Source organism: Bombus affinis, chromosome 16, assembly GCF_024516045.1.
Source record: "Bombus affinis isolate iyBomAffi1 chromosome 16, iyBomAffi1.2, whole genome shotgun sequence".
Lineage (NCBI taxonomy): Eukaryota > Metazoa > Arthropoda > Insecta > Hymenoptera > Apidae > Bombus > Bombus affinis.
Genome location: NC_066359.1, coordinates 3,470,082 through 3,497,889, shown reverse-complemented (window position 1 = coordinate 3,497,889; position 27,808 = coordinate 3,470,082). Strand labels below are relative to the sequence as shown.

The 27,808-nt window shown below is 39.0% G+C and overlaps 1 protein-coding gene and 2 long non-coding RNA genes across 5 annotated transcripts in view; 2 read left to right on the top strand and 1 right to left on the bottom strand.

The window, feature by feature from the left end:
* The window catches only part of LOC126925872 (acetylcholinesterase-like), a 32,578-nt gene extending 18,287 nt beyond the window's left edge, over positions 1 to 14,291 (top strand). The window contains exons 3-4 of the mRNA XM_050741861.1: positions 4,524 to 4,681; positions 10,231 to 14,291. Coding sequence (XP_050597818.1) covers positions 4,524 to 4,681; positions 10,231 to 10,355 — 283 coding nt within the window. The 3' untranslated portion in view covers positions 10,356 to 14,291. The remainder of the gene's footprint in view (positions 1 to 4,523; positions 4,682 to 10,230) is intronic.
* Positions 1,113 to 26,937, bottom strand: LOC126925885 (uncharacterized). Its single transcript, XR_007714179.1, has 4 exons — positions 26,812 to 26,937; positions 4,708 to 6,433; positions 2,366 to 2,758; positions 1,113 to 2,288 (listed from the first exon to the last, which is right to left on the bottom strand). It is a non-coding gene; the product is annotated as an uncharacterized LOC126925885 (long non-coding RNA).
* On the top strand, positions 25,543 to 27,384 carry LOC126925879 (uncharacterized). Of its 3 annotated transcripts, none has more exons than XR_007714167.1 (4): positions 25,543 to 26,268; positions 26,356 to 26,475; positions 26,567 to 27,130; positions 27,237 to 27,384. It is a non-coding gene; the product is annotated as an uncharacterized LOC126925879 (long non-coding RNA). The 3 variants fall into 3 exon arrangements; XR_007714166.1 differs by having other exon boundaries at positions 25,543 to 26,273; XR_007714165.1 differs by having other exon boundaries at positions 25,545 to 26,475.
* The last annotated feature ends 424 nt before the right edge of the window (positions 27,385 to 27,808 follow it).

The window sequence follows — 27,808 nt, the reverse complement described above, 5'->3', positions numbered from 1 at the left end:
ACTTAATCGAGAACCTGTGGGGAATTCTAGCGAGAAAAGTTTTCGACCAGGAGAAGCCACCTGTGGAGATATAGTTGAACTTACAAAAGGAATAAAATCCGCGTGGCTGAATATTCAAAACGAAACTCCAAATAAACTGATGGATAGTGTAACTGACGGATTAATGCAAGTAAACAAAAGTCAAGAGCCGCTAAATTTCAAATGGGAAGATAACAAAATTAACATTACGTTTACATTTTGAACAATGATTTATGTCCAATGTTACTGGACCACGATTTTTTCTCTGGTAAGTCCAATATGTGAATATGCATTGTCTGTATGTAAATGTGATCTAAACCATATCGTGTTTGATCTTGTTTTAATCGGGAAAATCTCACAAGCACGTTGGCAAAAGTTTAATTTAAAAGAGTCGAAAATAAAAATATTTCACGATTCTCTCGTGTGCCAGCTGATGTTGTTTCATGGACGATTGAGTTCAGATCGAATTGCACAACTGCTCAATCGTCGAGGGTCGCGTGTCATTCGATCTCTCTACGTCTCATTCTTTTCCAGACTGATGAACTCGACCAACTCCTGGAACACCTATCTTCATCAATCTTGTTCACCATGTGAAACCAAACTTAGGGATGTTTGTTTCAACTAGCAATTGCTGATGTCGGTGTGACGATGCTTGTGTCAGATACTGCGGTGTTGTTTATGTAAATAACCGCGGACCAAAATTGAAACGACGCTTCGAAAGTAATCACGAAAAGGGTTCATTCTAATTATAATTTTTCCCACTTAATTGCAAACGGTAAATTTCAATTTAATACTTGAAATGGGACCGATACTACCACTAGCGTTCCATGTTTTAAAATTGTTAAAAGGAGACATAGTCAAAGTGTCATTGTACTTTTCCCCTGTGCTCTTCGTTTTCGCTTGGAACAAGCGTGTTCTATTCCTGACCAAATGCCGGTTCTCTCGGCTGGCTGAGTTAAGGAAATTCCAATTAATTAAAATGCATACTATGTTTAAGTGTAAACTATATTTGGAACTATCAGTGGAAACGTGAGAAAATACTACGAGCGAGTTCGGGATAGTTGCAGTTACAGCACGTCCTGTAGATTCGGAGATGTGAAACTCGATAGTTTTACTTCGACGTTCGTCCGCGTCGACGATCAAAGCACAAGGAATGCTTGAAAATACCAGGCACCGCAAGCTTAAGCAGTTAGCTGTTGTTGACGAGTATATTCGTCATGAAGAAATGGCAATATCTTGTGCTATGACTGTCGGCCATAAATGTAAAAATTAAACAGTCATTTCATTGCAACTTAATTCTATATTATAACAGCCATACGCGCTCTGTGTTCGACGAGTATACTCGTCATCGCTTACTTGTTGCCACAAGTTTCAGGCACACGCTTTCCAAAGTTTTCAAGGAGGTAGCAACAGCTGACTGCTTTTAAGAAACCAACAACGATAAGGCGAAAATTGCGGCTATCGGTCAGCAGCGCTTAAAAGATGTGCTTTTTAAATATGGCAATTTAACGAGAAGACAGACGAGTGTGCAATGCCAACGAATGATTATGATTACGTGACTCTTACCTAACTCTGCATATTTTTACTTTTTATCATATTACACGGATCTGTTGGTTTGTAATTGATCCGGTCGAACGAGAAGAAAGTCGATCTGTCGACGGCTAATTGATTAACGAGACAAAGATAACCGTGTAAATATTTGATTGATACGCAGCAGATAACGGTAGAAAAGACAGGCTATTTCAATAATTAATAAAGTAACCTCTGATAGGCCAGTCAACGTCCAATTTATTAACCGACGCTGGTTGTTATTAATTTTAAACGAGACCCGGTTTACTGTCCATATTCACGACTCGTGTCTCCGGCTATCTGTAACTTGAATTAATTACCTGCGACGTAATACCCTCGCGACATCGCCAATTAATCCACCTGTGATATAAAAAACAATATAACAAACCATTGTTTTTTACGTTCTTTTTTTTATCGCCGCTGCTGAGTCGTTAGGAAGAGACTGCAGATTTTTACACGTTTTTATATCCCTATGAACGTAACGACAGAAATGAAAGCTTATTTCATCTAGTGCTGGATATGCTACTTTTGATATCTGTCTGTACACATACATTGCAACGAGTAATCACAAACTCAATGCCATTTTTACATTTTTCGTAATATTAGAAGGAAAATTGACAGGATCGTTTATATAATTTCATAGTATAGTATGAAACAAAACTGTGAAGGTACAACGAACAAGAGTTTTCTTCCTTTGAAGTCTGGAAAAAATTGAGTTTTCTCTTCGAATTGTGTTTTTCGTTCTGAAACAACGTAAACTCGACGTTAATTTACTTACCTTTTCACTCGATATTTAGTGGATCCTTCTTTATCTTTGATTACTTCCGTTAATCCCTTAGTTACATTGTCCATCAATTTGTTTGAAATTTCGTTTTGAATATCCGCGCGGATTTTATTCCTTTTTTAAGTTCATCTACATCTTCCATAGGTGGCTTCTCCTGGTCGTAAACTTTTGTCACTAGAATTCCCCATAGATTCTCGATTGGGTTCAGATCGGGACTGAATGCCTGGTAATAATTCTATTCCGAAATTTTGATCGTAGTGGCTGTATGGATGGGAGCATTGTCTTGTTGAAAAATTGTTTTTCTGTCTTTGCTTTCAGTAGTTATTAAAAGCAATAATTCTGTCTGAAGTAACGTCTCCTGGTAACCCGTGGCATTCGATTTAACCTCTACAAAAACAATTTCGTTTAACATATCTAGATATAATCAGTGGTTTCATGGAAATGTAAAAAAGTGATGCGGAAAATGTGTTCGAGTTTACAATTATTCACAGCACTGTAATAAAAAAACAGTAGAAGCATAGTGTCTGTACATCGAATAGAAAGAAATAAAGCAGTCAGCCGAGAATAATTCATAAGCTATACGCAGTGAAAAGAATTCATTTTTGGAATTTCTGTCTGTCTGTTTGCACTCGCATCACGTGAAAGCTACTGAACGAATTTTGACGAGCTTTTCTCTGTTGTATAGCTTAGTGTCTGAGAAAGAAAATAGGGTATATTTCATCTCGATCCGTTTTATAGAAGCCGAGAAATAGTTCGGGATCTGAGTTGTATGCGCTTCCATGTTTGCTAGATGTCAAGCAACGATGGTTATCGTCTATTCTTTACGTCGAGTTTGTTCCGAAACCGAACCTTCTTATAATTTAATATTTTTTACTAGGGAAGAGGATGATCTAATTGTTGGTATAAAAAATGTGTAGATATTTCGTTCGTAAAAATTCATCTGTTCCAAAATTATTCCGCGTATTGGTAATCCACGCGAGCGAAATCGCGGACAGAATATATATTTTTTCACTATCAAATTTCCCATGAATGTATAAGAATCCGCGGTTTAGTTCCGAAATAATAAACTAAGTAGTTGGTTCACGTTAGTCTATCGTTTCGTGCTCGACCTTACTTCCTAGGGATTTTTAGCCCCGTCTGGTTGCTACAGGGTAGTTAAGCTGCAGATGAAATTTTAAACCGACTAGACTATCAGCTAGGTCATCGTTAATCTTTGCACCAAAAAATTTGAAACGTTCTTATATCCTTTTGGACTCGAGAAACGATTATAAGGCCAAGTCTGAAATAGGAAATCTTTGATATCCAATATTAACCTTCTGCACTCGAGCATCATCGACGCTGCTTTTCTCAGCGACTCGATGATTTCAAAAAGTTTCACTCAAATTCGTGAGAAGAAGTCAGCGATTAGTTTGTTTATGTTTAAGGAAGGATACGATTAAAGAACATTAAGGAACGCTACAAAAAGATCTCGTTTTTCAGTCACACTCTGTTTAAAAAGTTGGTAAATTTTCATCTAAACTAAAATATTCATTTTTAAAAATGGGAATCGTAGTACAAACGGATAAGAGACGACTCTACGTGAAAAAATAAAAAAATTTGGTATAACATTTTTACATCCCAAGCTTTGTTGTCGCGTGTGAAAATAAATCGAAAATGTGGAATACAATCTTTTCTTTCGTTTCTTCGAAAAAAAATTTGGGAATTTATCATCAGACCAATTCGTAATTAAACACGTTCACACTTTATTTTCTTGAAAAATTTTCTTAAAACAGAAAATATCATTTAACATTATTTTCACCATGTATAATAATCTTTTACTGATGATTTCCTAAATCCTAGTCGGTATCTATCCAAGTTAAAGTACAGTTGACATTTCTGTTTTTGATCATTTTCAAACTCGATCTTCCCATAAACATATATGAAAAAATGTCATTCTATTTTCTCGACTTATTTTTTCACGAATCGCTTCGTGCCCAACTGTACGACGATTTCTCACTCACCCTGTATAATATATTCGGTGTTCTATTTCTCTCCAAACTTAATTTCGAGTGTGAATGGTTCGTTCCATAGTGCAAAAGATTGATCATTGGATTCACGCTAAACGTGACTCGTGACAGAATCGGTTTCTACTAACTGATCGATTGCTTTTCAGGAAACCGACTGACGAGGAAGCCGACTGGCCGCCATATTCGAGGGACAGACCGCAGTACTACATCTTAAACGCGCAGGAGAACGGCCTTGGGAAAGGACCACACACCACGTATTGTGCTTTTTGGAACGACTTTCTGCCAAAGTTAAAGGGAGTGCCAGGTCAGTGTCAAAATTAATCTACCTACCTAACCTCATTAGAACGTCCTCTTCTTTTTTCCTGTGACAGGTGACTCGTATGACTCTCTCGTTAATTGCCCGCTTGCAAGTTTCCTCTCTCGAGAATTTTCCTCGTTACAACGAAGAACGAAAGAGGATTTAAAATTTCTTTTTGTATAAACTTAATGCATTTTGTACTGGATATTTTTCTATCTGTTTATCCGTTTTCAGATAGATACTATATCTATCTGTTAGATCTTTTTATCAAGAAACTGCTTTTTCGAGGCTCTGAGGTAACTGCAGTCCTTTACACTCCGTTTAGCAAAAACACATCGATGCATTCCTCATTCCATGGTCGGATCCTTCAGACAAAGTCTCCACTTGTTTGGCAATGTCAAGACGTTGGGTCACTTGCAACCCGTAAACTACCTCATGCATTCTGTAAACAGTCGTGTAATCGACACCTCATGGCTCGGCGACTTCGAATCGCAGACTATCCACTTTCCAAACATACGCTCGAGCACAGTGCCGAGATCCTTAAGCCCCTTTCACACTTGCCACTAGTCGCGCGATTCATCCCATACAGATCAGTCGCGTGCAATTAAACACTGTTGGAAGTATGGAAACGGACAGCTCACTGATGACGTTCTGATGTATAATATTATTAATTTATAATGCTGTATAATATTCTACAGTAATAATATATGATAGCAATACTATAATACTATATAATATTATGATGTATAAATTAATATAATATAATATAAATTAATAATTAATATTCCAACGATGAGAAATTTTCTATATGTTCTTTCTACATGTTATTATCATTTGACAGAAATCGAAAATATAATTATTTTACTTGTGTTACTCAGCTTGGCCAAAAATCTGTTTGTTCTCGGTTTTTAATAAATAGATTGCTAACTTTTTGTAAGATATACCACTACAGGTTGATTAAAAGACATTAACCTTCCTCTGTCCGCCATTGTACATCTACCGATCTACGATACACCTATCGATAATTTACTTTTCGTAAAATTTCACCAGAAACTCGCATACGGAAATCTCACGAATGTTTTAATCGTTCATGCCAGCCAATAAAGAATATTCTTCCTGTAATTTCATAATTAATTAGTTAATAATTAATTTAATAAACCAACCTAATATGATTCGTATTTTGCAAATAGGGCCATTCTCCTCGATCTCTCTCATTCATTTTTTCGATTTATTCTTTTGCTGTTCATTGTTTATCTGCTCGACGAAACACCTTGGGGTTCCTAAAGCAACGATGCCCGACCTGCCCAACGCGTTGGCGATTACTTCGTCCAGAAATTATCAAGATTGCGTCAGCGGGATAGGAAAAATAACTGGAGGTCAGGATCGATATCAACGAGATTTTCGATGTTTCTACGTTTCCAGCAATTATCCGGTTGCTGTTGTCGCGTGACGCTCGAACAACGCGTGTTCTCGTTTCGCATTCCGTCGCATAATTCCCAGTGTTTGTTTGCTCGAGATTGTTCCGGATTAAAGCTGGTATTCGGTCGAATCGAATTCGCTGTCGCCACTCCCCTTTCTGGCTGGCATCCTCCAACGAAATTGCTTCTACCCCATGCCCTCGTTATTTTAAACGAACGATCCGAAGACTCGATAGTCCGGAACAGTAGCCGCTCGGACCGGCAAGACACCATCGAATTTAACCCTCCTGTCTCACGATTTAATCTATGGCCAGGCGATCGTTTCTTCTCATTTGTTGTTCTACAAGGTTCAAAGAATTAATAATTAATAATTAATAAGTCGAAAATCATAGTACTATATACAGGGGCGGCCGAGTAACATGTAAACGCGTGAAGGTTATGATTCCTAACCTAACCTAGAGAAATAAAAAAAATTTATTTTTCTATTAATTTTTTAAATTTCTATTAATTTACAAGGAAGCTTATCAAGTATACCTGAACATGGTTGTTCAGTTGTACGTCGATCGGCTTTGTAAATTGTGCAACAAGTATTGTCACTCTGTATATTTTTTCGACAATTTCAAGAGATTGCTCATCAACATTCTAAGCTACCAACGTTATTCCAAAAAATTTGTCTTGTATATGTATATGTAGGTATATTTATAGATATATTTGTAAATAAATAATGCACATATCTGTGCGGGTTCATATCTTCATCAATGCAATTAGAAAAGTGAAACTTGAAGAGAAATTTGTTTTACCTACTTAATAAATATCAGGTGATACTGATTGTTATTTTATTAATAGCAACGTGTGCTCTATTTTGTATACTCGATGGGTACATTTCTTTTCCCGCCAACTTTTGCACCAGTTTCAATTTTTCCAAACTTTCACATTTCCCGAATTTGGAGTCGCTCGCGTCGTGTATCGATGCCCAAACGTGCTATCCCGCCGGTTTCGTAATTAACACTTTACTGACCGCTAGCGGTTCAACAGCATACGCTCGTCCGACCGGCAGCTCAGGCGCAGATTCTCCCTGGCGCTGGCTCTGTTTCGGTTTAGGCTCTCCAATACCATTCTTTTCGTTCATCGCGAACGATAAGTTTTTCAAATTGGTATAAAACTGTGGGAGCTTACAAATCAACGTAATTGACACAACTGAGCAAGGTACCTTAGTACTGAATAACAAATTACTGTTCAAATAATGAAAAAGATCGTCGGTGACAAAAAGCCGATTAGTAGGCTATCGGTCGGTAAGCGTCGGCGGCAAAAACTGATTAATCTGCTATCAGTCGGTAAAGTGTTAAGTTACAGTAACTTGGTAAGTAACTTTATTCCCCGGCGTTATTATTCCAAACGTGAAACGCTATTTTATGAACAACTATAATACATAACAGTAGCACGCTTTATGGGATACTCACACGCACCTGTATAATTCTCAACCAACCATGTACATACAGAATTCGTGACATACCGTTCGACGTGTTCACTGATAGAATCTTTCTTAACCGCCTATAATCTATTTACACGGCGTTGCACGTCTCTTTCCCAATTGTTATTGCCAATCCATAGAATACCCCTGGCTCCATTTATACCACGAATTGCGGTCCACCCTGTATACGAAATCCCATAGTCCACTCGTAATACAGTGTTTCTATCGATTCTGCAAGACCCTGAAGGTTGGCCGCGACTCTTATTAAAAGAAACGAGGATCGTGGCAATTTGCACACCTGCCTCCCTCCTAGTGGGCTAATTAAGCGTTCCATTAATTAAGTTAGGCTAGAGGATCGGTGGGTACGTTGGACGTTGTAATATCAACGGTTATTTCATGGTTTAACGGCGGAAACTTAAACAGGCATTAGGAATACGACAGGCTGCTGCTGCTGCTCCGTCGAATTGCAGCGGGGGATTCCTGGAATCGTTGTCGAGGCTGAGTATCGGGGTAACCGATACGTTAGATTCGCGGCGCTGATCGATGGGGGCATTGCCACAGTGGACTCGTTATTTTGTGGTCAGACGACTACCGTTTGCCCGCTTCGCCAAGAAGAAACCTCTCTGTATTCCGGTTTTCCGATATTAATCTGGGAATTGCGAGTTCCCTGAGCTTTCTGCGGTCCCGGACAATTTTCGTGGACCCGTGTGACCGATCGACTTTTTTCTTCCCTTTCGCTATTTTTTTTTTTTTTTTTTTTTTTTTTTTTTTCTTCAAAGCATCAGATCCCGATAAGAAGAGCGAACGACGTCGTAAAACAAACATGAAAGACATTTCAACCCCCTTGCGCGACGATAGCGTGTGAGATTAGCGATACACTGGTTTATAGAACGATTCCGTGGTGAAAAATACGAGTCACCGTGGTGATTTTAGGACACAGTTAACAAATGGACATGGTGACCCATATACAGCGTGAGATTCGTAACTCGATAGGTACATCGTTGATCAACAGTTTGGAATCGTATTTCGGATTGCGTCTACGGTGATGAATACACCGAGGACCTTTATGGTTATTATGGTGCAATTTATAAAATGCTAGGTAATATGTGGAAGTATACGAGATATCCAAAGAAACAGAGTATTTGTTATGGTATTTAGTGTAGATAATAATAGTAATAAATATTAAGAGTAAATAGCAATAATAATTGGCATGAATATTCGTAGTCTACTGACGAACAAGCTTATCGGTTAGGTGAGCTAGGATGCTGGCTCTCCTTAGAAGATTCCGTGTAAATTTGTTAAAGGACTCTTTATTTATTGGGTTGGTAACTAAGTAATTTTACCATTAGATGGTAATGACAAAATCCGCAATCACTTAGTTGCCAACCCAATAGTTCTGAGTAAAATATACTCAATTTAATATCTTCTAAAATATAATCCTCGAGGGATGAGAACAGTTATGATATGGATTTCAAGTTAACTGGCTTGGCCAGTCTCAAATGGTAACAACACGATGAATTTCGGCGAAAGTGCGACTATTAATTGATTGTTATTCAATTAAAAGGAAATGTTGCACCTATTGAAATTAATGGGACCATGCATTAAATGGTGTCCGGGAGTTAGAGGGCTAGAGAGGATCATGAGATGATCTTCTATGCTATGTTTAGCTAATCAATGGCCCTATTGTGTATTGAAGCCTATGTTGGCTTGTTCAATGATTCACAATCCATCGACGACATCGTTCAATCGTCAGGATACAGTCGAACGAGGATGCAGTCGATCGACTGTTAAGACCCACTGTTCCTCGTAACGTAGCCCAGTCCATGCGGACCTTTAAAGGATCCGGAAACTCGGTTCTATACACTGAATTCAGAAGGGACTTGACGCAAGCTAGAATCGCGTGAGTGGCTCGTGATCGATCTTCTCCGCTTAATGGCAACCTCACGGATCACGTACCAGCCTGAACCAAGGGCTTGCAGCATTTTTCACGACGCCTAACTTGAAAAACAGCTGCCTATATACCAACATCACGCTGCCTTACTTTCCGCCAATCCTCGAGTCCTTTATCCTTGCGCAGTCTTTTGTAAATAAAACTGATTTTCCCCATAGCAACCACCGCAGTTATTTATCGAATAGATCGTTTATTATCAACGGAGGAAGAATATGAGAAGCTTCCTCCGACTCTCGAGAAGAGAGACGATCATCGGTTTCTTCGGTTCCTCAGTCTCGATAATTTGCAAAATCGGTTGTTACGTTATGCAGAATTTTGCATCAAATTTATATAGGTTGTATCTAGAGAGAAAATTTACGAGCGCGTGATTCTCATTGGTAGATGGCGGATTCTTAATTTCCATAAGAATTACTTATTTTAAATAAATTATAATTTATTAAAAATTTGTTATAAATTATATTATCAAAATTATATTATTCGTTATATCGCGTATTACATCTAAATATCGCAGCATCGATGATAGTCGTCAGGGGTTCGTTGCAATCTGCCAGGCGCCGGAATATATATTTCCCAGCAGGCAGGTAAATCGCCTTTGAACAGAGGACTGTGTTCGACACGGGGCTCCTTTAACGAATAGGATCAAGAGCGGAGCTGTTCGAAATCACGTTACTCGCCGAGTATTCCTCCAACGTTATACTCTCGCTTTCTGTTTCAGATGTAACTCCGAAAGCCTGTAACAGCGCGATAGCTTCGAGCGTGTCGGCAGGTGCGGAGGATCTAGGCAACTCCCTGGCGATCACGGCGCTGTCGTCGATCCTGGTACTGTCGAGAGTCATTTAAAGACAATGCAAGGGGGACCGTTTATCGATCGACAGCCTTCTGAAAGCCAGCAATCCGGGGTTCAAACAGTTCCACAGGTATTAGGGCTTCGTTCACGGTCCAGGATCTCGTTAGTGGTTAACACCCTGCTAATCGTTTGGGTAGATCAATGGGTCCCGGCTGACCCATTGCCGTCGAATGACCACTTTTCTCCCTCCCATAGACAAAACATGAAAAAAAAAAATATATATATATCTATATATCGAGGAAGAGAGAGGAAGAAGAAGATAACAAGATTCCAATCAGAGATTTGCGAGAGTTTCGAGGGAACAGGGATTTCTGCCTAAACTTTGCATAAGCAAGATCCGGCTATTCGCGAAGCAGATTCGTTAAGGCTTCGTGGAAAAAACCTGAATCGCGGCGACTTAATGGCCAGGGCTGGAAGATTGATGAACCGAGAAAACGAGGACAGCCTAACGAGTTACGTCGCTCGAGTGTCTCCGACCGGGGACTGGGGCTGGATGTGGAAAAGGTTGAACTATCGATTCCTCTTGCGAAGACCGCGGCAAGTCCCGTGGAGGTCGGGTCAAAAAGAGCCGAAGGATGGCTGCAGGCGTGAAAACTCTCGATGGACCAGTGGTTTAGAATTGGGCTAACTGTCGATCGTCCCGAAAATACCGGTGACTGCGGGGATTTGAATAAAAATGGCGGGCCATTCGCACGGACATGGAATTTGCATAAATAATAGCGGAACACGGGCCGGATCGATACCGTGACAGGATAGGACGTGTTGCAGGGCTGGCGTAAACACCAGCCGCTATTAACCACCTGTTCGTGCAATCGATGGCTCGTGACACAAAAGTTTCATTAGTAAAACGCAACAAGTGCTCCGGTTTTACATAAGAACGGCCGCGCGGGCATCCTGATCGCTTGGACCCGCTCCAAAATCTTGGCGACAATTTCTGCTCGTCAAAGAACGCAAGCTCGGATGACCGGTCATCTTGGTCCTAGGTTGTTATTGCCTTTTAAACCGTTCAAAAGAGCCACGGAACGATTTACCAGGAGTTTCCAAGTGAAATTGCCTTCGGAAAGTTTGCCCGGTGAGAGAGGCGAGGCGAATTCAGACCTTTGAAGCATTCCTGCGAATAGACGGCAAACGGGTTGCGAAGTTGCGAGGACGAAGGGAATTCCTTGGTCAAAACATCAAGATTAAGAACACTCGGGCGTTTCTTCAAAGACAGATCAACCAACGACCAAGTCCTCGTAAGATGGAAAAGAGCGGAGGAAGTGGATCTGTGACCGCAGCAGTTCCAACTAGACCAATTAGACCACCCCAATCGACTGCAGTGGAAAGAGTTCCTCCGTGGCAAAGCAGAATCGAGAAACAGCTCCGTTTGAAAACGTACCACTGATGCCAACGCGATACTCGAGAAAGTAAATGGAAACCAATCCGGGGAAAGGTGAAATTCTTAATGAGACACTCGATCCGAGCGAGTGATCAAACGGAGCATGAATCAAGCGTAAGGAGGTTTCTAAATCGGGATTCTCGAAACCGGTCGACCGTTGAAAACCGGCTTTAAGGATTCAGCGAAGAGGGTTCTTGAAAATTCAACGGGTTAAGTGCAGACTGATGTCCTCGTGGTGGCTCAAGAACACCTTCAAATCGGGGAGTGCCATTTGCTCGTCGAAACGAAAGACAAGCAAGTGGTGGGTAGGAGAAGGGGAAGGGAAAGAGGAGAAGAAGAGGGAAAGATCGTGTCAGTTTCCCGAGGAATTTACGCTTCGCTTGTCCGCTCCGCAAAATTGGACAAACCAGCCTCACTCTGGCAACCTTTCCAACCTAGGCATCGTTATAAATAAATTCCCTGTCTCGCCGGCGCGTACCATCGCTCGCCGGAAGTCGCCGTTCTTTCACATCGAACCCGCACTGCTTAGAATGTCTCGTGATCCGCTCGACCGAAACGATCCACCGTTTCTTCGACCTCCGACACCTGATCGGACTAATCTTGGCCAGAAATGTGGCAAAATGGGATTTTTGAAAATTGCACTCGGAGCCTGCTTGCTCTTGACGAAAATAATCGATTTTGGATAAGTAATCAGAGGAGATTAATCGATGTGGTTTCTGGAAAGTTATTAAACCATTGGTTCTTCGGAGAGAGGTAAACGTTAGCGCCATCTGTCGCTGGTTGAATATTCCATGCGAAATCTGTTTGCTCTTAACGAGTAGAATTGATTTTCGATAAATTAGAGGCGGAAATTAATCGATGGTGATTCATAGAAAATTATTGAATCGTTGGTTCTCTGCAGCAAGGCAAACATTAACGCCATCTGTCTGTGCTCGAAGTCTGCTTTTAACGAATACAATTAATTGTGGACAAGTTGAAAAAAGAGATTAGTCCATGTGATTTGTGGAAACTTATTAAATCGTTGGTTCTTTGGAGAAAGGCAAACATTAATGCCATCTGTCGTTCGAAACTCTAAACAGTAACGTGTCCACTCTATACACGCTGTAATTTATGTCGCGTTGTTGGAAGCTCCCTCGATTCCACCTCAGCACTTTGACCACAATTGTGAAAGGATTGTAAAATGGAAAAACTAGTCGCCGGGACGTTCCCGGAAGAAGAAAAGTGAACGATTTCAACGACGAGCGTCTTTCGATCGACAATAAATCTTTGCTGAACAAAGAAGATTAACTCCACGGCCTAAGGGAGGATCTTTCACGCGAACAATCGTTTCTCATCGATCTATGCACTACCTTTTTCTAGCGATGTCGAAATTATTGTCACCCCAAGATCGTCAAGGACGTCTGACAACGCGACCTCGGTCTTTTAGCAAGGATAATCTTTAGCGAGAGTATCTGCATTTCGAAAAGAAGACAAAATTCCTTGGAAATCTCTGCTCGAAGCTCGGCGCCTCAAGTTTCAGAACTATCCTACACCCTCTAGAAATTATTCTTCATCTTGCAAAATACCGTTGGATTCCCATAATAGTGCTGGCAGTTTTACAGGTTCCAAGGACCCATAGAAGGGGTGAAAGCAAGGACCATGGGCAAGAACAAAAACGAACACGAAACATAAGACACCTTTGATCTGGACTTTCAAGATGGGCACAGCTAACATGACAATACCAGTCGATGAAGTAACCGTAGATAAATTAAATTGCTACAAAATATTCAAAAGAACAAAAAAAAAAAAAGAAAATATATAGAGTGATGCACGAGTATTAGCAGTGAGGAAATAATCTGTCGTATCTATGTAGAGAGGGAGGAAAAGGAAAAGTGAGATCTTCTGATCCATTGGAAGAGAGGCAGTCCAGGTCAAACTCGAACGACTCTCGAGAGCCGGAGCGAATGTCAAGGGTGCACTGCTAAAATGGCAGCATTCGTTAAAGAAACAGGGGGAGAGGAAGAAAGGCTTGAGGAATTTTAAATAAGAACAAGTAAACTAGAAAAAGTGGGAAAATAACGAGAAGTTTCTTTATTTCAGTCAATTCTCAACTATCGTACATTTTCTCTACCTTCGAACACAAACTTTGTATCGATCCTCCCCACGTGCAACCGGAAGGAACGCAACGAAGAAAGAACGCTTCCTCGAATCGAAACACGAGCACATGGACAAATAATTTCGTTTCGTTTGTCCGGACCTTTTACGTCCGGTTTCCTGGAATTCAAAAAAAAAAAAAAAGAAAAAAGCCGAAATGAAACCAAAAAGGGCTTGTGCACCCCTGAAGCATGAAAGGACAAGGTGTAACTCAGAAAGGATGAGGGGGGAGAGGGGGAGAAAGCGATTTTTCAACTTCTTCGCACGGCTGCCAGATATTACTGAGAAAACGAAACCAAAAAGATAAGAAACAGAGACACACACGAAAAGACACACGTATACAGAAAAACTAAAAAAGAAAAAAAATGGCACCTCGTGAATTAATCTCGTACACACGTTAAACAAGACAAGATAGAAACTTAAGAGATACATTAAGCAATGTAAATATACATATACATATAACGTATATATACATACATATCGATCTATACATATATATGTGGGTGTATAGGATCAATATATGTGCCGTAATTACGTGTGCCGTCGAGCAAAGTAGATGTAAGGCAATTTTAAGGCACCCGTGTAATTTTTGCTCCGTGACGTAGGTGTCCACACAGCGACATTCTAGACACAGTGATCGATTAAAATAGATATACATATACATATATATACAACGTTTTAAGAGGCCATCCGATAATTTCCGAGTCGCAATGCAACAGCCGCGAGAGCGCGCCGCGATCGTTCGCGCGAGACGAGCCCAGACGAGTCTTGGTAATATTTTTTCTATGATTGAATTCCATCGTAGCGTAATCCCTGAGATAAAATAGTAATCGAACCATAAATTGTAATAACGAGAGCAAGGATTCATAATCGACAGAGAAATGCAAACCTAGTTGTGATTGAAATTCGTTACAGCACTATCCATGAAATAAAATGAAGAGCGCTTGTAGAAAATACTGTAAATACCAAGAAACAAATTTTTCAGGAGGAAAAGAACACTTATGCATCAATGTAGTCCAAATTGATGAAAAAGAGAATCCTGCATATGCCATCTATTAATTGCAAAGATAAATTAGATGGTATAGACAAAAGTCAAAAACCGATCAACTAATGTGTATTGATCCTTTAATTTTTTTTATAGTGGCGACATTGTAACACCATCTTCCAGCAATATTAATTACTATTTAGAAAGGAAACTATGCTTCAATCCTATACTAAAATATTCTCTATTAATATATAGAACATTTTCCAATAAAAAAAGCAAATTTTTTTTCAATTCTGTCGCTTGCTGTGTTTTTTAGAAATACTCTTCAAATATTTTTCGAATTAAAAATTGTTGAGTTCGAGTTAGAAATTCTAAGCGTGAAACTTTACAGGTAATAAAATAAGCTTCGAGAAAATATACTCCCGTTTTAAAAGATGACTGCTTAACGCTCCAAGATCTGGAAGCTTCCGCTGTCGACGTGAAATCCTCTCGAAAAAAAAAAAAAAAAAAAAAAAGGGAAAAAAGGATTTCGAACGAGCTTAACAATTGGAGTGTTAGAGGACTCGTGCTCGTCTCGCGGCAAACGGCACGCTGAAACATGAATCTTCCATTTGGTACATATCACCTATATAAATATATCATATATAGCGAGAGTTGATTCTATCGTTAGAGATCTTTTCGTAGTTAGAGCATCGAGCGTTTAATCACCGTGTGACAGCGCGTGCACACACTAAAAAAAAAAGACAAAAGAAAAAAAAACAGAGAACAAAGCACGAGCAGAGAGAAGAAAAGGTGTGTGTGTGTGTATGTTTGTGTGTATGAAAATACGAATGACAGAAGGAGAGAAAGGATCTGGTATTTTGATTAAAAACGAGAGAGAAAGAAACAAAGAAGTAGAACGACCATATTTTCTACCAAATGATATTGTTGGCTCTTAGACTATCGTCTCAGGCTTTTCTCGATAGTGGGCCTCGATCAGTCACCATTAAAGCTACTGTGTCACTCGTCGATTAAATTGCTACTTCGCCTAACGAATTTTTATTTCGTCGAGGAAATAAAAATCTTCGCTCGACCCTTGCGACAAGCATCGTATATTGTAAACGAATTCCGAGCCCCATCCACACGAGGTAGGGTGATTGTTCGTTAAAACGATATCAAAGGATCAGAAAGACAACAGGGTACACCTATACGAAAACAAAGCTCAAGCCTAAAACAGGCCTAAGAAACAATTTTTCCCGCGAGACCTTAACCGAACGCCTAACTTAGATCTAACCGATGCCTAAGCTGAAACCTAACCTAAGCCTAATTCTACGATTCTAGCTTGTAACTTTAACTGGTGCCTGTTTTAGATCTAACTGGTTTGGGACCTAATCCAGACCCGTGAATACCTAACCTCTGCCACTATGCTCTTTTATTCGAAGAACTCTTTGTCGCGAGTGATTCGTAGCCTTTTTGGTGACACCAATTCGACGCGCACCATCGTTCCCAAGTATCCAGACAGTTCGATCGATTTTTCATTGATCGATGGCTGGGATTTTCTGCTTAGAAAATCGGAGAAGAATACATTTTTCTTACTCAAACGTTAAACGTGGTCAACGATTTTATCAAGCCGTGACATAGGAATGATAAAAGATATCTTCCCATATTTTATTTGACAAATTCGTCCCTGGAGAGATACTTTGCGTTGCTGGAAAGAAGTCAAACGTAAGAAATGCGGATAAGGAGCTGTTATTTCACATAAAAACAAAACAATACAGCAACACGTAACGATAAACGATAAGGATCAACCTAACCCTAACCCTAACTTAACCCTAACCTAACTTAACCCTAACCTAACTTAATCCTAGCACTAACCCTAACCTTAACCTCTCTTGCGCCGCGCCGCTAGTCTTCTTTTCAGCAAAACACTGTGCATGTATGAAATTAAGTTAGAATTTGCTGAAGGCAATCGAGCGTCCGGATATTTCGCAGCGATGGCGTGTCTTCGTTAGAAATTTAGGCGAGTAAGCGGAAGGACCGTATACGCATCTGCGGCGTCCAAGCGCACCCCTCTCATTAACGGCTAAGCACGTCCTCACATATCATTAGCTGATTACCCATGCGTCTTGTCGTGAAAACTTAATGTTAGGATTAGTGCCTCGACGTAAAACACGCTCGACCCATTTCACACACCCTGTCCACAAGAGGAGACCTCGCGTTCTCATTACTCGCGTCAAATTAACTAATCGACGTGTCCTCGCGGCTATTAGCCAACTAAGACGATTAACGATACGATCAACGATTAACATTTCAATCAAATTGAGTGTTGGATCGATGCTGCTATTTTTCGAACGTACGAAGGAATTTCGAATTTCTCGTCTAAAAGGGCTCAAAGTCTCTTTCTTCATTGGTATAACGAGAGAAAAATTCGATGATAAAAATTGGACGTTAGAAGTTCAATCTTGATCTCTTCTCGGTGAAGAGCGAAACTTGCAATTGGAGGGTTCAATGGAAGCAAACTCGTGTCCATGTTACCTTCGAGATCAAGCGAAGCAGGAATCGTTAGATAAAATGATAATCAAGTGTAGAACGCCGTTCGCGTGGAAGTCTGGGAACTGAAATGGGTCAATATTTGTCTTTAGATAGTTTGTTCCTGCGTGTGCAGCTCATAGTGTATAATTGATCGCGATCGATGCGTTCAGGATGTCACTCGCGGGCGCGGTGATGCCCCTGAAAGCACGCTGTTCCAGGAATCCTTGCTAACGTGGAACGGTGTATACGGAAACAAGCCTTTCTCCAATCAAATATCCGATATCCTTTCAGAGAAAGTTCTTTTTCTTTTTCTCACTTCAGCCTTGTAGTACTTTACACGCACTCTTACTCCTACTTGTTCACAACTGTTTCGTTGTAACGTGATATCGTTATAGTGAAAATTACTTGTCGATAACGGAAGACGAGATGTTTGACACTTTCGCTGTTACCGACGCATACACTGCATCAAATCAGTTGTTAATAACGGTTACCATTTGAGGCTGTCAGAGTCTAAAGTATTCAACTCGGCGCAAACAAATAAAATAAAGTAAAATTTCCCAATATGGTGAAGCGCATGAATATCCAGCGAATTTTCCAAATTTATTTCTTGAGAACGAAGCTTCGGATGAAAAATTTGCATACTATATTTTTAACTCGATATTTTCCAAATTCTGCCATTATCTTCGCTAAAAGATATGTGTAGAGAATGAACGTAGCGAAAGTGTCAAACAAGACTCCGTAACAGAGCGATTCGCGAAGAGACCAAGCTTCTGAACTGGCCTAATCATTTCGAAGAAACGCGAGTATATGACTCGACAAAGCTATTCCGTGTTTCGTATTTCTGACTGTTCGTCGAATAACGAGAACGAAGCGCAAGAACGAACACGGAGAGGACAGGAAAAAGAGTAAAGAAACGCCAACAAACCGCGAATGAACAGGGAACTTTTTTCTTCCTCTTTTCAATTAAAGAAAATAGATCCAATGGGTTAACGAAGGACGTGTCTACTGAGTTGAGGACCGAGCACTAAAATAATGTGAAAATTGCACAGACGCGATATTATTGGAAAATATGATATTCATAGTTGAAAGTTACTTATACAGGGTGCAATAGGAATATTTCAGCTGGTTCTGGGAAAGGTTCCAATAATCAAAATTAATTGGTAGGGAACCTTTTGACGCAAAAGAATCCTTTGGAAACTTTCTTTTTCCAAAAAAAAATTCGTGAGCTTCGAAAGTACAAAACAATTTTACAATAACACATACTGTACAACCGAGGAGATAAGAAAATTCCAATAATTTAACAGACACAATTCTGTGTGCGATTTCTTCGCGTCTGTTCAGATTAATATCCAGAGAAGAAACTAGCGATGGAAACGTTGTTAAACGAATTCTTCGAAACGCTCCTTTTATAATTACGATGTCGAGAAACATAAGCCGATATTGAATAATCACAATGATAAAAAAACAGACTCGGGTATCTACGGTAAATTGATTGAAAAAAAAGAAGAAAAAAGACAGGAAGAAACATTGCGTTGATTTACCATGTTTGCCCCTTAATGGATTATCGAGGATCGAGAAAAAGTAGAAGAATGAAGGAATCGAGCGCGGTTATTTCGCTAATTAAATGACTCGATGGTGCGTGAACGTGAACACTGTATTTCATTTCTGGGAGGTTGGCGGTGGTTTCGTTCAACGTCGATGCGTTTCGATCGTGTGTATCGATATTTACGTGCGACCATCGTGCCGACGGACGCGTGAAAACCAATCCCGTGGAATTCATTCGGCGTTTTCTCTCGGCCGAGTAATTAAGAATTTATCAATTTTCATTCGGTATATTCGGTGATGTTTCATTTTTCATTCACCTGTCAACGGAGAATGGAAGAACGGCGAAAATACAGAACGACTGTTTGCACGGCTAGGCCTAATATTTGGTGGCGTTGAACTGACAATTAATCGGCACTTTAGTCGCATGCAATTTTTTCAAAACATTGTCCTATTTTACAAAAATAAATTTCAAGATTTTCTATATCCTATAATCGTATCGTGATAGTTTAACGATAATGGATTAGTTGATTGCGTTGAAAGTTCATGTCCTAACCTCTTAATGTACTCTGTTTCTCGTACAGTTTCAGAAATCGTTTACGTTCACATTAAAGAGATGAAATATATCTAATTTGGAACTTAATCTACGAATGAGAACCAATTTTGAGTCACGATATATCACGTAAAACACTTCATTTACTTGAACGCATCTTTCTACCAATTAAGAGTCTAACCTCCGCCCAACTAAACCTAACCTAACCTAACTAATCAATGCTAATTCGTTCTAAATTCTAATTCATTTCGCCTGAGTCTTTCTACCACAATCTTTTCTCGGCTTACTGTTTGGTCCAAATGAAATTCGAAACAGAATCAAAATTATCAATTATTAAATTATCATTTAATTCCCAAACTAGGTCGAACTTAACCTAACCTAACTCCTGTATCAAATCTTAATCCGACTGCATCTAACTCTCGCTTAACAGCTATCGATCAGGAAAGTAGCGGGAAGCAAAGGAAAGGCGCGGTGCTCTGAAACGGAAGAAAAGAAAAGGAAAAAAATGTGAGAGAAACAGGTGGTGGTGACGGTGATGCGGGGGTGGAGCCAAAGGTGCAGCTGTAAAGCGACTAAAACGTACGGCATAGTACTTTTCTCCTGCCTGTACTACCAGAATACGAGAGAAAAAGGAAAACGGGGAAAGCAACGAGCCGTTCGCATGAAAAAAGACAACGACAAAGCGAAAACGAGGAAGATGAGAGCGGTACTTAACCAAGAGAGAGGCCGAGGCTAGCGTAGGGCTGTACCACTGGGAAAGTAGTAGCGGCACAGCGAATCCGCTTAAACTGGGAGGAAAAAGCGGAAGAGAGACGAGGTTTTCTATAAAACCGGTGAGAGCCGGGGAAGGATGCGTGAAACGCTGACTGCGAATGCGAAAAGAAGGAAAAATATCATGAAAATAGAAAAAGCAACGGAACCAGATGTACCTGCGTCTATTTCCATCGATCGTTTCTGGAGATCGGACTGAAGTTTCCCTTTCCATCTGCGATCGCGTTTCTCGTGTTTCTCGGAAATTTTCTTAGGTTTCCTGCGGTCGCGGAATGTTCAGACGAAAAGTCAGTTAAACTATGCGAAGATCGATGATCAGACTGTCGATGTTTTTGCAGTTTAAATTCCTACGAGTATAACTTCGTTTCGGTATAAATAAGTAGAATCTATGCAGAGATTTGTTCAATCACATAATTTAAAAAACACATTATTTCATTAATTCTTATTTTCCAATGACACGTTTTTTCTTCTGGTTTGTAACGTTTATAGTACTACATTTTTATGACGATTCGGAAGTATCATTAAACGTTACTAAATGATGAGGAATTTATTGTAATCGAAAATAATTAACTAGTACGTAAATGCAGAGGTGTAGAGAGACTTTTTTTACATACAGTAGCCACTGTATATTTTCTATGCATTTTTGCATCTCCAAATTCTTTATGAATTCATAGAAATCCGCAGTCTAGCAATATTTAAAAAAATTCGCGCTTTGGAAACACCAACGTAGTCGGTCGAAAACGCCTGTCCGTAAGTCACAGGACGCTACAAGCGAATTGAAGTAGTCGGCTACAAAATACTGTACGATCGACGCCCGATAATCTCATTATTAAAAAGAAGAATTTTATATTCCGAAACGACATGAAAATTCAAATTACGTCGGATTCTAACGTTGGTTGAGTGTTTCATTGTTGATAAATCGACACAAAATTTCGTTCAAAATTGCCAAGAATCCCCGCATTCTTACTGACGATGGATAAAGTGAATAAGATTAAAGAAGAAAGTTGATAACAGCTAAAGAGACTGACGGAGCGTGTAAAGGAGAAATTTGGACCGCGAGCGAAAGGAGAAGTTGCGATTGAAGGTGGTAGAAGTGTTTCGTCGGAATGTTTCGCGGACGCAAGTTAAAAATAGAGACTGACGTATCTGCGTCCGTGGAAAGTCGAGAACCGCCTAAATTATTCCGCCCGCAGAAGAGGAAATTTCTCGCTCTTTTGCTCCCTTCTTTTTTCATTCCCGTCAGCGAGCACCTTAGTGAAAAAGAAGGAGAGAAGGGAAAAAAAGAAACGCGGAGAAAGGCGTAGCAAGCCGCGAGGCTCGGTATACTTTGAGGCGAAGATGAAAACGGTGAAAAGAACAGATGAATACGAGTGCATGCAGGCACACACCTGGCTTACCCCCGAGCACGCTTCAAAGCCACCCCTTTGATCGTTTCCGCGGGGCAAACTCGACCTAAGTGGGCCAACACCCGGATTCCGATCCAACAAACAACGATCCCTGCTTTATTTTCCATGGAATACCTGCCACTCAAATGAAAAGTACGACAAATTGTTTAATAATAAACGTGCAGAATGTGACACGTTCAGCGCCGGATACGCGTCTCGATTTGACGTGTACTGTCGTGTAAAGCGAAAAAGGGAGTATCTGCGACTAAGTGAAGTTATCGCTGCCAGATAAAAGAGAAATAATTTATTTATATGCATATGAAATAGGGAAAGCGAAGATATACGTAACAATGTTTTATATTTTGGACGTATGTGAAATCGATGATTGCTTGTTAAATGGTAAAAGTGATTTTCCTGGAAACCAGCCTTTGACCAGATACGCCTGTTTGAATTAACACGGCAGTATAATAGTTTAATCGTAACCGTATCCAGCATAGTGAGTCGTTCGCGTAGATTCATTTATCGATCATGCTGAAGGAAATTAGATTCTCTTGCATCCGATAGCTTCGGACACGTGCAATGCGAATAATGCAGGGGATGGTAAGGAAATAATGCAAGGGATGGGAAGAAGCGTTAATCTCTTCGCTGAATCAAAGGAAGACAAGACCAGCGCGCCAACACATTTTAGAGACTTTCATGGCAATCGTTGTGTGCTCAATAATTCCAACGCCTTTAATAGTCCCTTTAAACAAAGAACCATCATCATTTTATCGAAAAATTTAAGGAAAGGTTTACTTGAGATATATCTTCGTAGTGATTTTCTTAAAATTTTCTTTTATCCTCCTTTACCTGTTTTCGAACGTCTTCTATGGTTCCCATGTTCCATTGCATTTCGAGGTGTAAGCAAACGAGAAAATAAAATAAAATAATATAAAATAAAATAATAAAATAAAATAAAATGTGCTCAACGAAGATAACCTCTCTTCTCCATATATATGCTTTAGTCGCGTGTCAGGATAGAAAGAGGAGAACAGCATAGTTTTCCAGACAGATGAAGGAAAAAGTAAGGAAACTTCACTTTGTCTTAGTACGCTAATTAACGACTATCATAGTGGACAGAATCGTGCATGTCTGTATATAATATATATAATGATATAACATCATATGCAGACATATTCTATATATATATAACTGATTTTTATATATTATATATATTATATAAAACGATATATGTTATATATAATATAAATATATTATATATATATATATATATGTATGTATGTATGTACGTAACAATGCACTTGCACGGAGTGCTCGCGCTTTCGCTTTTCGTCGACGAGAATTCGAGGTAAAGAAAAAGAGGAGCACAGGCTGAAACAGCGAAAGTCAGAAAATTAAGGAGCAAGGAAAAAAGACAAAAAATCGCCCAAAAAAAGAAAAGGTATAGAAGAGGAAGGGATATTAACGGAGCAAAGAAAAAAAAAGGAAAGAAGACGAAAGAGGGTAGAAGAGTATATAAAGAGCAAGGGTGAGAATGAAACCGTGTGTATGCATGCGTGAAAGAATGTACTACGAGAGCAAAACATGCGAGAGAGAAAGGGAGAACAAATTCAGTGAAATTGTGTGTCGCGTTAAACGTTGTTAGGTTACGAAGAACAAAAATAAATAAAAGATAAAGATATTATAAATGTTACACACCGTTGTACGTAATAATTAAATCGAAACCAAACCAAAAAGAAAAAGAAAAAAAAAGAAAAAAAATGAAAGAGGAAGAGAGCAGAGAAATGATGCTATGTATAAGAGAAATTAATGTAGTTACAATGAAATAAACGATACGACGATTACTACAAGTTCGAGGACTTCCTCCACCTTTCATTTCCGGTCCTCCACTTCCTCCCTAACGAATAACCAAATAATTACACAGGCTTCAACGTCAACAACCTGTACACGCGGCCACTTATGAAAAAATAAGAAGAAAATATAATAGAAAATATTTTCATGTGACGCTTCGCCTTCGGGAAAATCGAGTTTGGAAATTTGTCAAGTGTACGAGGTGCTATTGGTCGCTCGGAAAGTTCGTTCCGATTTACATTTCGATTCGATATACATTTATTGAATTATATATATAGGTGTCATTTTGTTCCACAATGTTTCTCCATCTTTCACGCCACTTGAACGTTTCATCCTTCCAGAACCTCTCAGATTTTTCGGCGAAAAGCTTTTCAATGTGACTCCTTATGTCGACCAAATTCCTTAGAAATCGGAACGAACTTTCCGAGCAACCCACAAAAGATTTTAATAGAAATCGGTCTGAGTTTATAGAAGCTTTATCAACAGTTTAAATTTGAACGCCTGTTGCGATTCAACTTGTATCTCCTTCGAAATATCGTTCCTTGAGTTTCAATTTCATTTTGAGAAATAGAAACAAGCGACTGAATCTAAAAACTAATTGTTCGTAGGTTTAGCAGATCTAGCCCCTTACGAGCTGTTCTTATTTCCAAAATTGAAATTTAAGCTCCGCGGTTTAATTTGTCTGGCAAGCGCTCCTTTCTGAAGAACAGAATGTTAACGTAGATGGGTAAAATGATTTTCGAAAATTATTTGAAATACGTGACAGCCAATCTAATCGCTATATCAATACAGAGAAGCATTATATTAAAGAAGACGGTAATGAAGCTTAGATTGGGACTTTGATAATATTTATAAAATATTCGTTGAATAATTAATAAGTATTTATAAAACCAGCCCGGTTTCTTTTTAATATCATCTCGTACTTTCTCATTTATATGTCCATTTTAATATGAGAGATTGCGATCGATAATCGATTGCGGAATTGACGAAGTTGTAATGGAATCACGTGCGTATTCCATTTGAAATTTCAATTGTTATTAGAAACCTGATTAATAAATGCCGATTAACCTGACGTAAACGAAAATTCGAATTAACGAGGTCTTAATTAAACGCCAGCCAAGGAGGACCTGATTATTAAGAGGCTAATTAACAATCCTTGATTAACGCCTGTCCAATTAGAGGGAGGGGGGGCCCTAATTAACGAACTTCTGACGAGCTGGAATTAGGACGCTGATTTAAGGAGCCTGCGAGGACAAGGAAGGTTTATTAAAAACATCGTACAAAAACGACGCTAAATTCACGATAGAAAATTTGTAAAATGTTGGAAATACAATGGCGTGGAAAAGTTTCCGGCCAGGTAAATTTTCGTAAAGAATTTTAAGGGATATTATACATCTGATACAGGCTCATGAGACATTTTTCCATTTAAAAGTTGTATAACTTTATTTTTCTTCTTAAATCTTCTTCAGTATCTTTTTAAATCTTTCTAAATTTTTGTTCCAGATTTGCAAAGTTTGGTTTCTTGGAAATTTATAATGGGAAAAATCCACGATGGAGCAGCGAGTGAAAATTCTGAAAAAAAGAAATATAAAGTCCGGTTACTCTTTGCGACGTAATAACAAACAGCGATCTTCACAGATTTTACAGTTTTCGTTGATGAACAATTTTTTGAGTTTTCGGTGGCCCAAAACTTGGTATCCTCTTCATTGATATATTTATCTGGGTGGAAAAGCGTGACATTTTCCGTTGGGACAGCGTTAGAAAGATGGAACGTTGATCTCGATAATAAAATTCACTTATTTTTATTCGTTGCTCCGTTATACATATTCCTGTTACAAATTTCCAAAGAAACAGACTTCACGAATCTGAAAGAAAAATTGACAGGTATACGATAGAAAAGAAGTTATAAGATTTTAAACTGAGCAAATGACTTATGGGCCACTCTGTATAGCTAGACAATGTAATGTTCGTGTATCGTATGTGTGTGTATCATATATGTATATGTACGTGTAGTATATGTATTCTTTTACTTATCATACTCTTAAACCCAATATTACTTAAAATTATATTAGACGTCGCTCTTCGAATATAAAGCGAAAAATTTATCTGGAAATTTTTCCACGCCACTGTAGGTTGTAGGAAAATAGAAAAAGAAGAGATAGGAAAGTTGGTAACCTATACGCGTCGATTTTTATTCAGATCGTTTCGAGACGTTGGATGACAAGTCGTAGAACTTTTATTTTTCGATAAAAGAGTGCAGCCAATCCTCGCTTCTGCCTCGGAAATCGATTTTATATCCGATATGAAGTCGATAGACGTGCCATTCTTCGTTAACGACAGAAAAAGAGAATAATACATTTTAATGCTTGGAATTTAAAATCGCACGAGAAAAATTAATTGAAATTGGTTAATACTGTAGAATTTCGATTTTTTCTTAGACTGCGGTATATCGAACGTGGCTATTTAAAGGGTACAATATCATTTTAAAAATCGTCGTACGCAATTTTATGTACTTTCAATTCCATATATTGTAACTAAACTCAAAGCTAACCTAAAACTAACTTCTTCATTTTTATTTGAAAATTCGTTTAGTGTGTAAGCAGTGTAGATATTTAAAAAGATAAAATTCTGACAACAATTCTGAGTGTTTCTAATCTAACGTTGAAACTGAACCTAAACGTAAACTTAACCTAAAACTCGTGTTATGTTTTGTTATTTCTATCTGGAAATTCGTTTAATGGTCCAGCAAGTGTCAGTGTCGATATTTAGAAAATCAATTTAGAAATCATTAAAAAAAGTGTTGTAAATATGTTTTACTTTATATACTAGAACTAAACCTAAACCTAACCTAAGACTCGTATTCAATTTTGTCGTTTTTTATTAGAGAATTTATTCAATACGGAAGCAGGCATCAGCAACGGTGATAAATCTTTATAAAGAATAAAGAGCGTGAACACACTCCAACGAATTTTTTGTCTTTATCCGACAGCGAGCCAAATGGCCAGTAAGTTTCATTCTTTTCTTTATTCTCTATTTATTATTTTTCGTTATTCGAATTCATTGTTAATAAATCTTACGTTAAACTTATTTTTCAGCCATTTGCTGTTTACTTTCTACCACTTGATCTGCAGAATCGTTTGCAACACTTTTCTCATAATTCCTCTCACATTCCTCTTTACCTCTATCTCTTTAAATAACCCTTTTTATATATATACCAAAGTTTGAACAAAACCGGATACCAGCCAAATTCTAAAGTATTGGCTGAAATTGTTTAAGAATGGAAGAGAAAATACTGGATGCAAGGTTGTAATTAAAAAAGAAAAATCGATTTTACACTTACTGGGAGAGGAAGGTTGAGGATTCCTCTGGATCAGCTTCCTCTTTGACCGTTTCCACGAGCAACACGACTTCTTGATTGAAACAAGGACAAGTGGTCCGCGAAACCCGTTATAACACGGCAAACCACATTTAACTATCGGATATTTTTAGAACCTGATCGATAACCCGATTGCGTTACTGCCAACCAGTTGATGATTCTTCCTCTTCTATGTTCGTTTCGTCGAAAAGTTAGTGGAAACTTGGGATCGCTCGAGAAATCGCACAAAAATTCCGATTGGCCTTTGCTAGGTCCGCCAAGTTGCGTCATACACAAACTCGTGGTAAAGCGATTAGCTTAGCGAATAGAGTTTCATGAATCATGAACGACAGAACCTGATCTTTCAACCTATTAACTCGTCATTCGAATAAAAGTTTCTTTATTTACAGATTCTCTGTAATTTTATATGCAGGACGTCTCAGCTGACTTGAGACATTTCGTATTATCGATGATGGGAACAAATATGAGAAACCTTTATTTAATTTGGAGGGGCAGATACGACGGCCTGACATTTTTCTGCGGCTCATATTTCGCTAGATTTTAAGGTCACTGGTGTATTTTTAAATGGGGCTTGAATAAAATTCCAAAATCTTGCATCGTTCCAAAATTCTGCCTTGAATGCTCGAATCTTCCTTCACTCACATTCACCGTTTATATTTTGTTGCTGGTGCTGTAACAGATTGAAACATAGCACACCCAAACCTTTTAATTTTTCCAAAATATTACGACACTTGTTATTCAAGTTACTCGTTGAGAATCCTTTGCTCTGTGAGATTTATTTTATCCTGATCGCTCTACAAAATTTAGTATCGAGACGTAAGTAACCAATGAGCCTGTACTCTCTTCCTGCTAAATTCTTCCGTATTCTTCGTCGACTCTCGAAAATTTCAACGCATGAAACTGACGTGGAATCCCGAGAGAAAGGTTGCTGCGCTGGAAAATGGAACTGGAAGGAAATGAA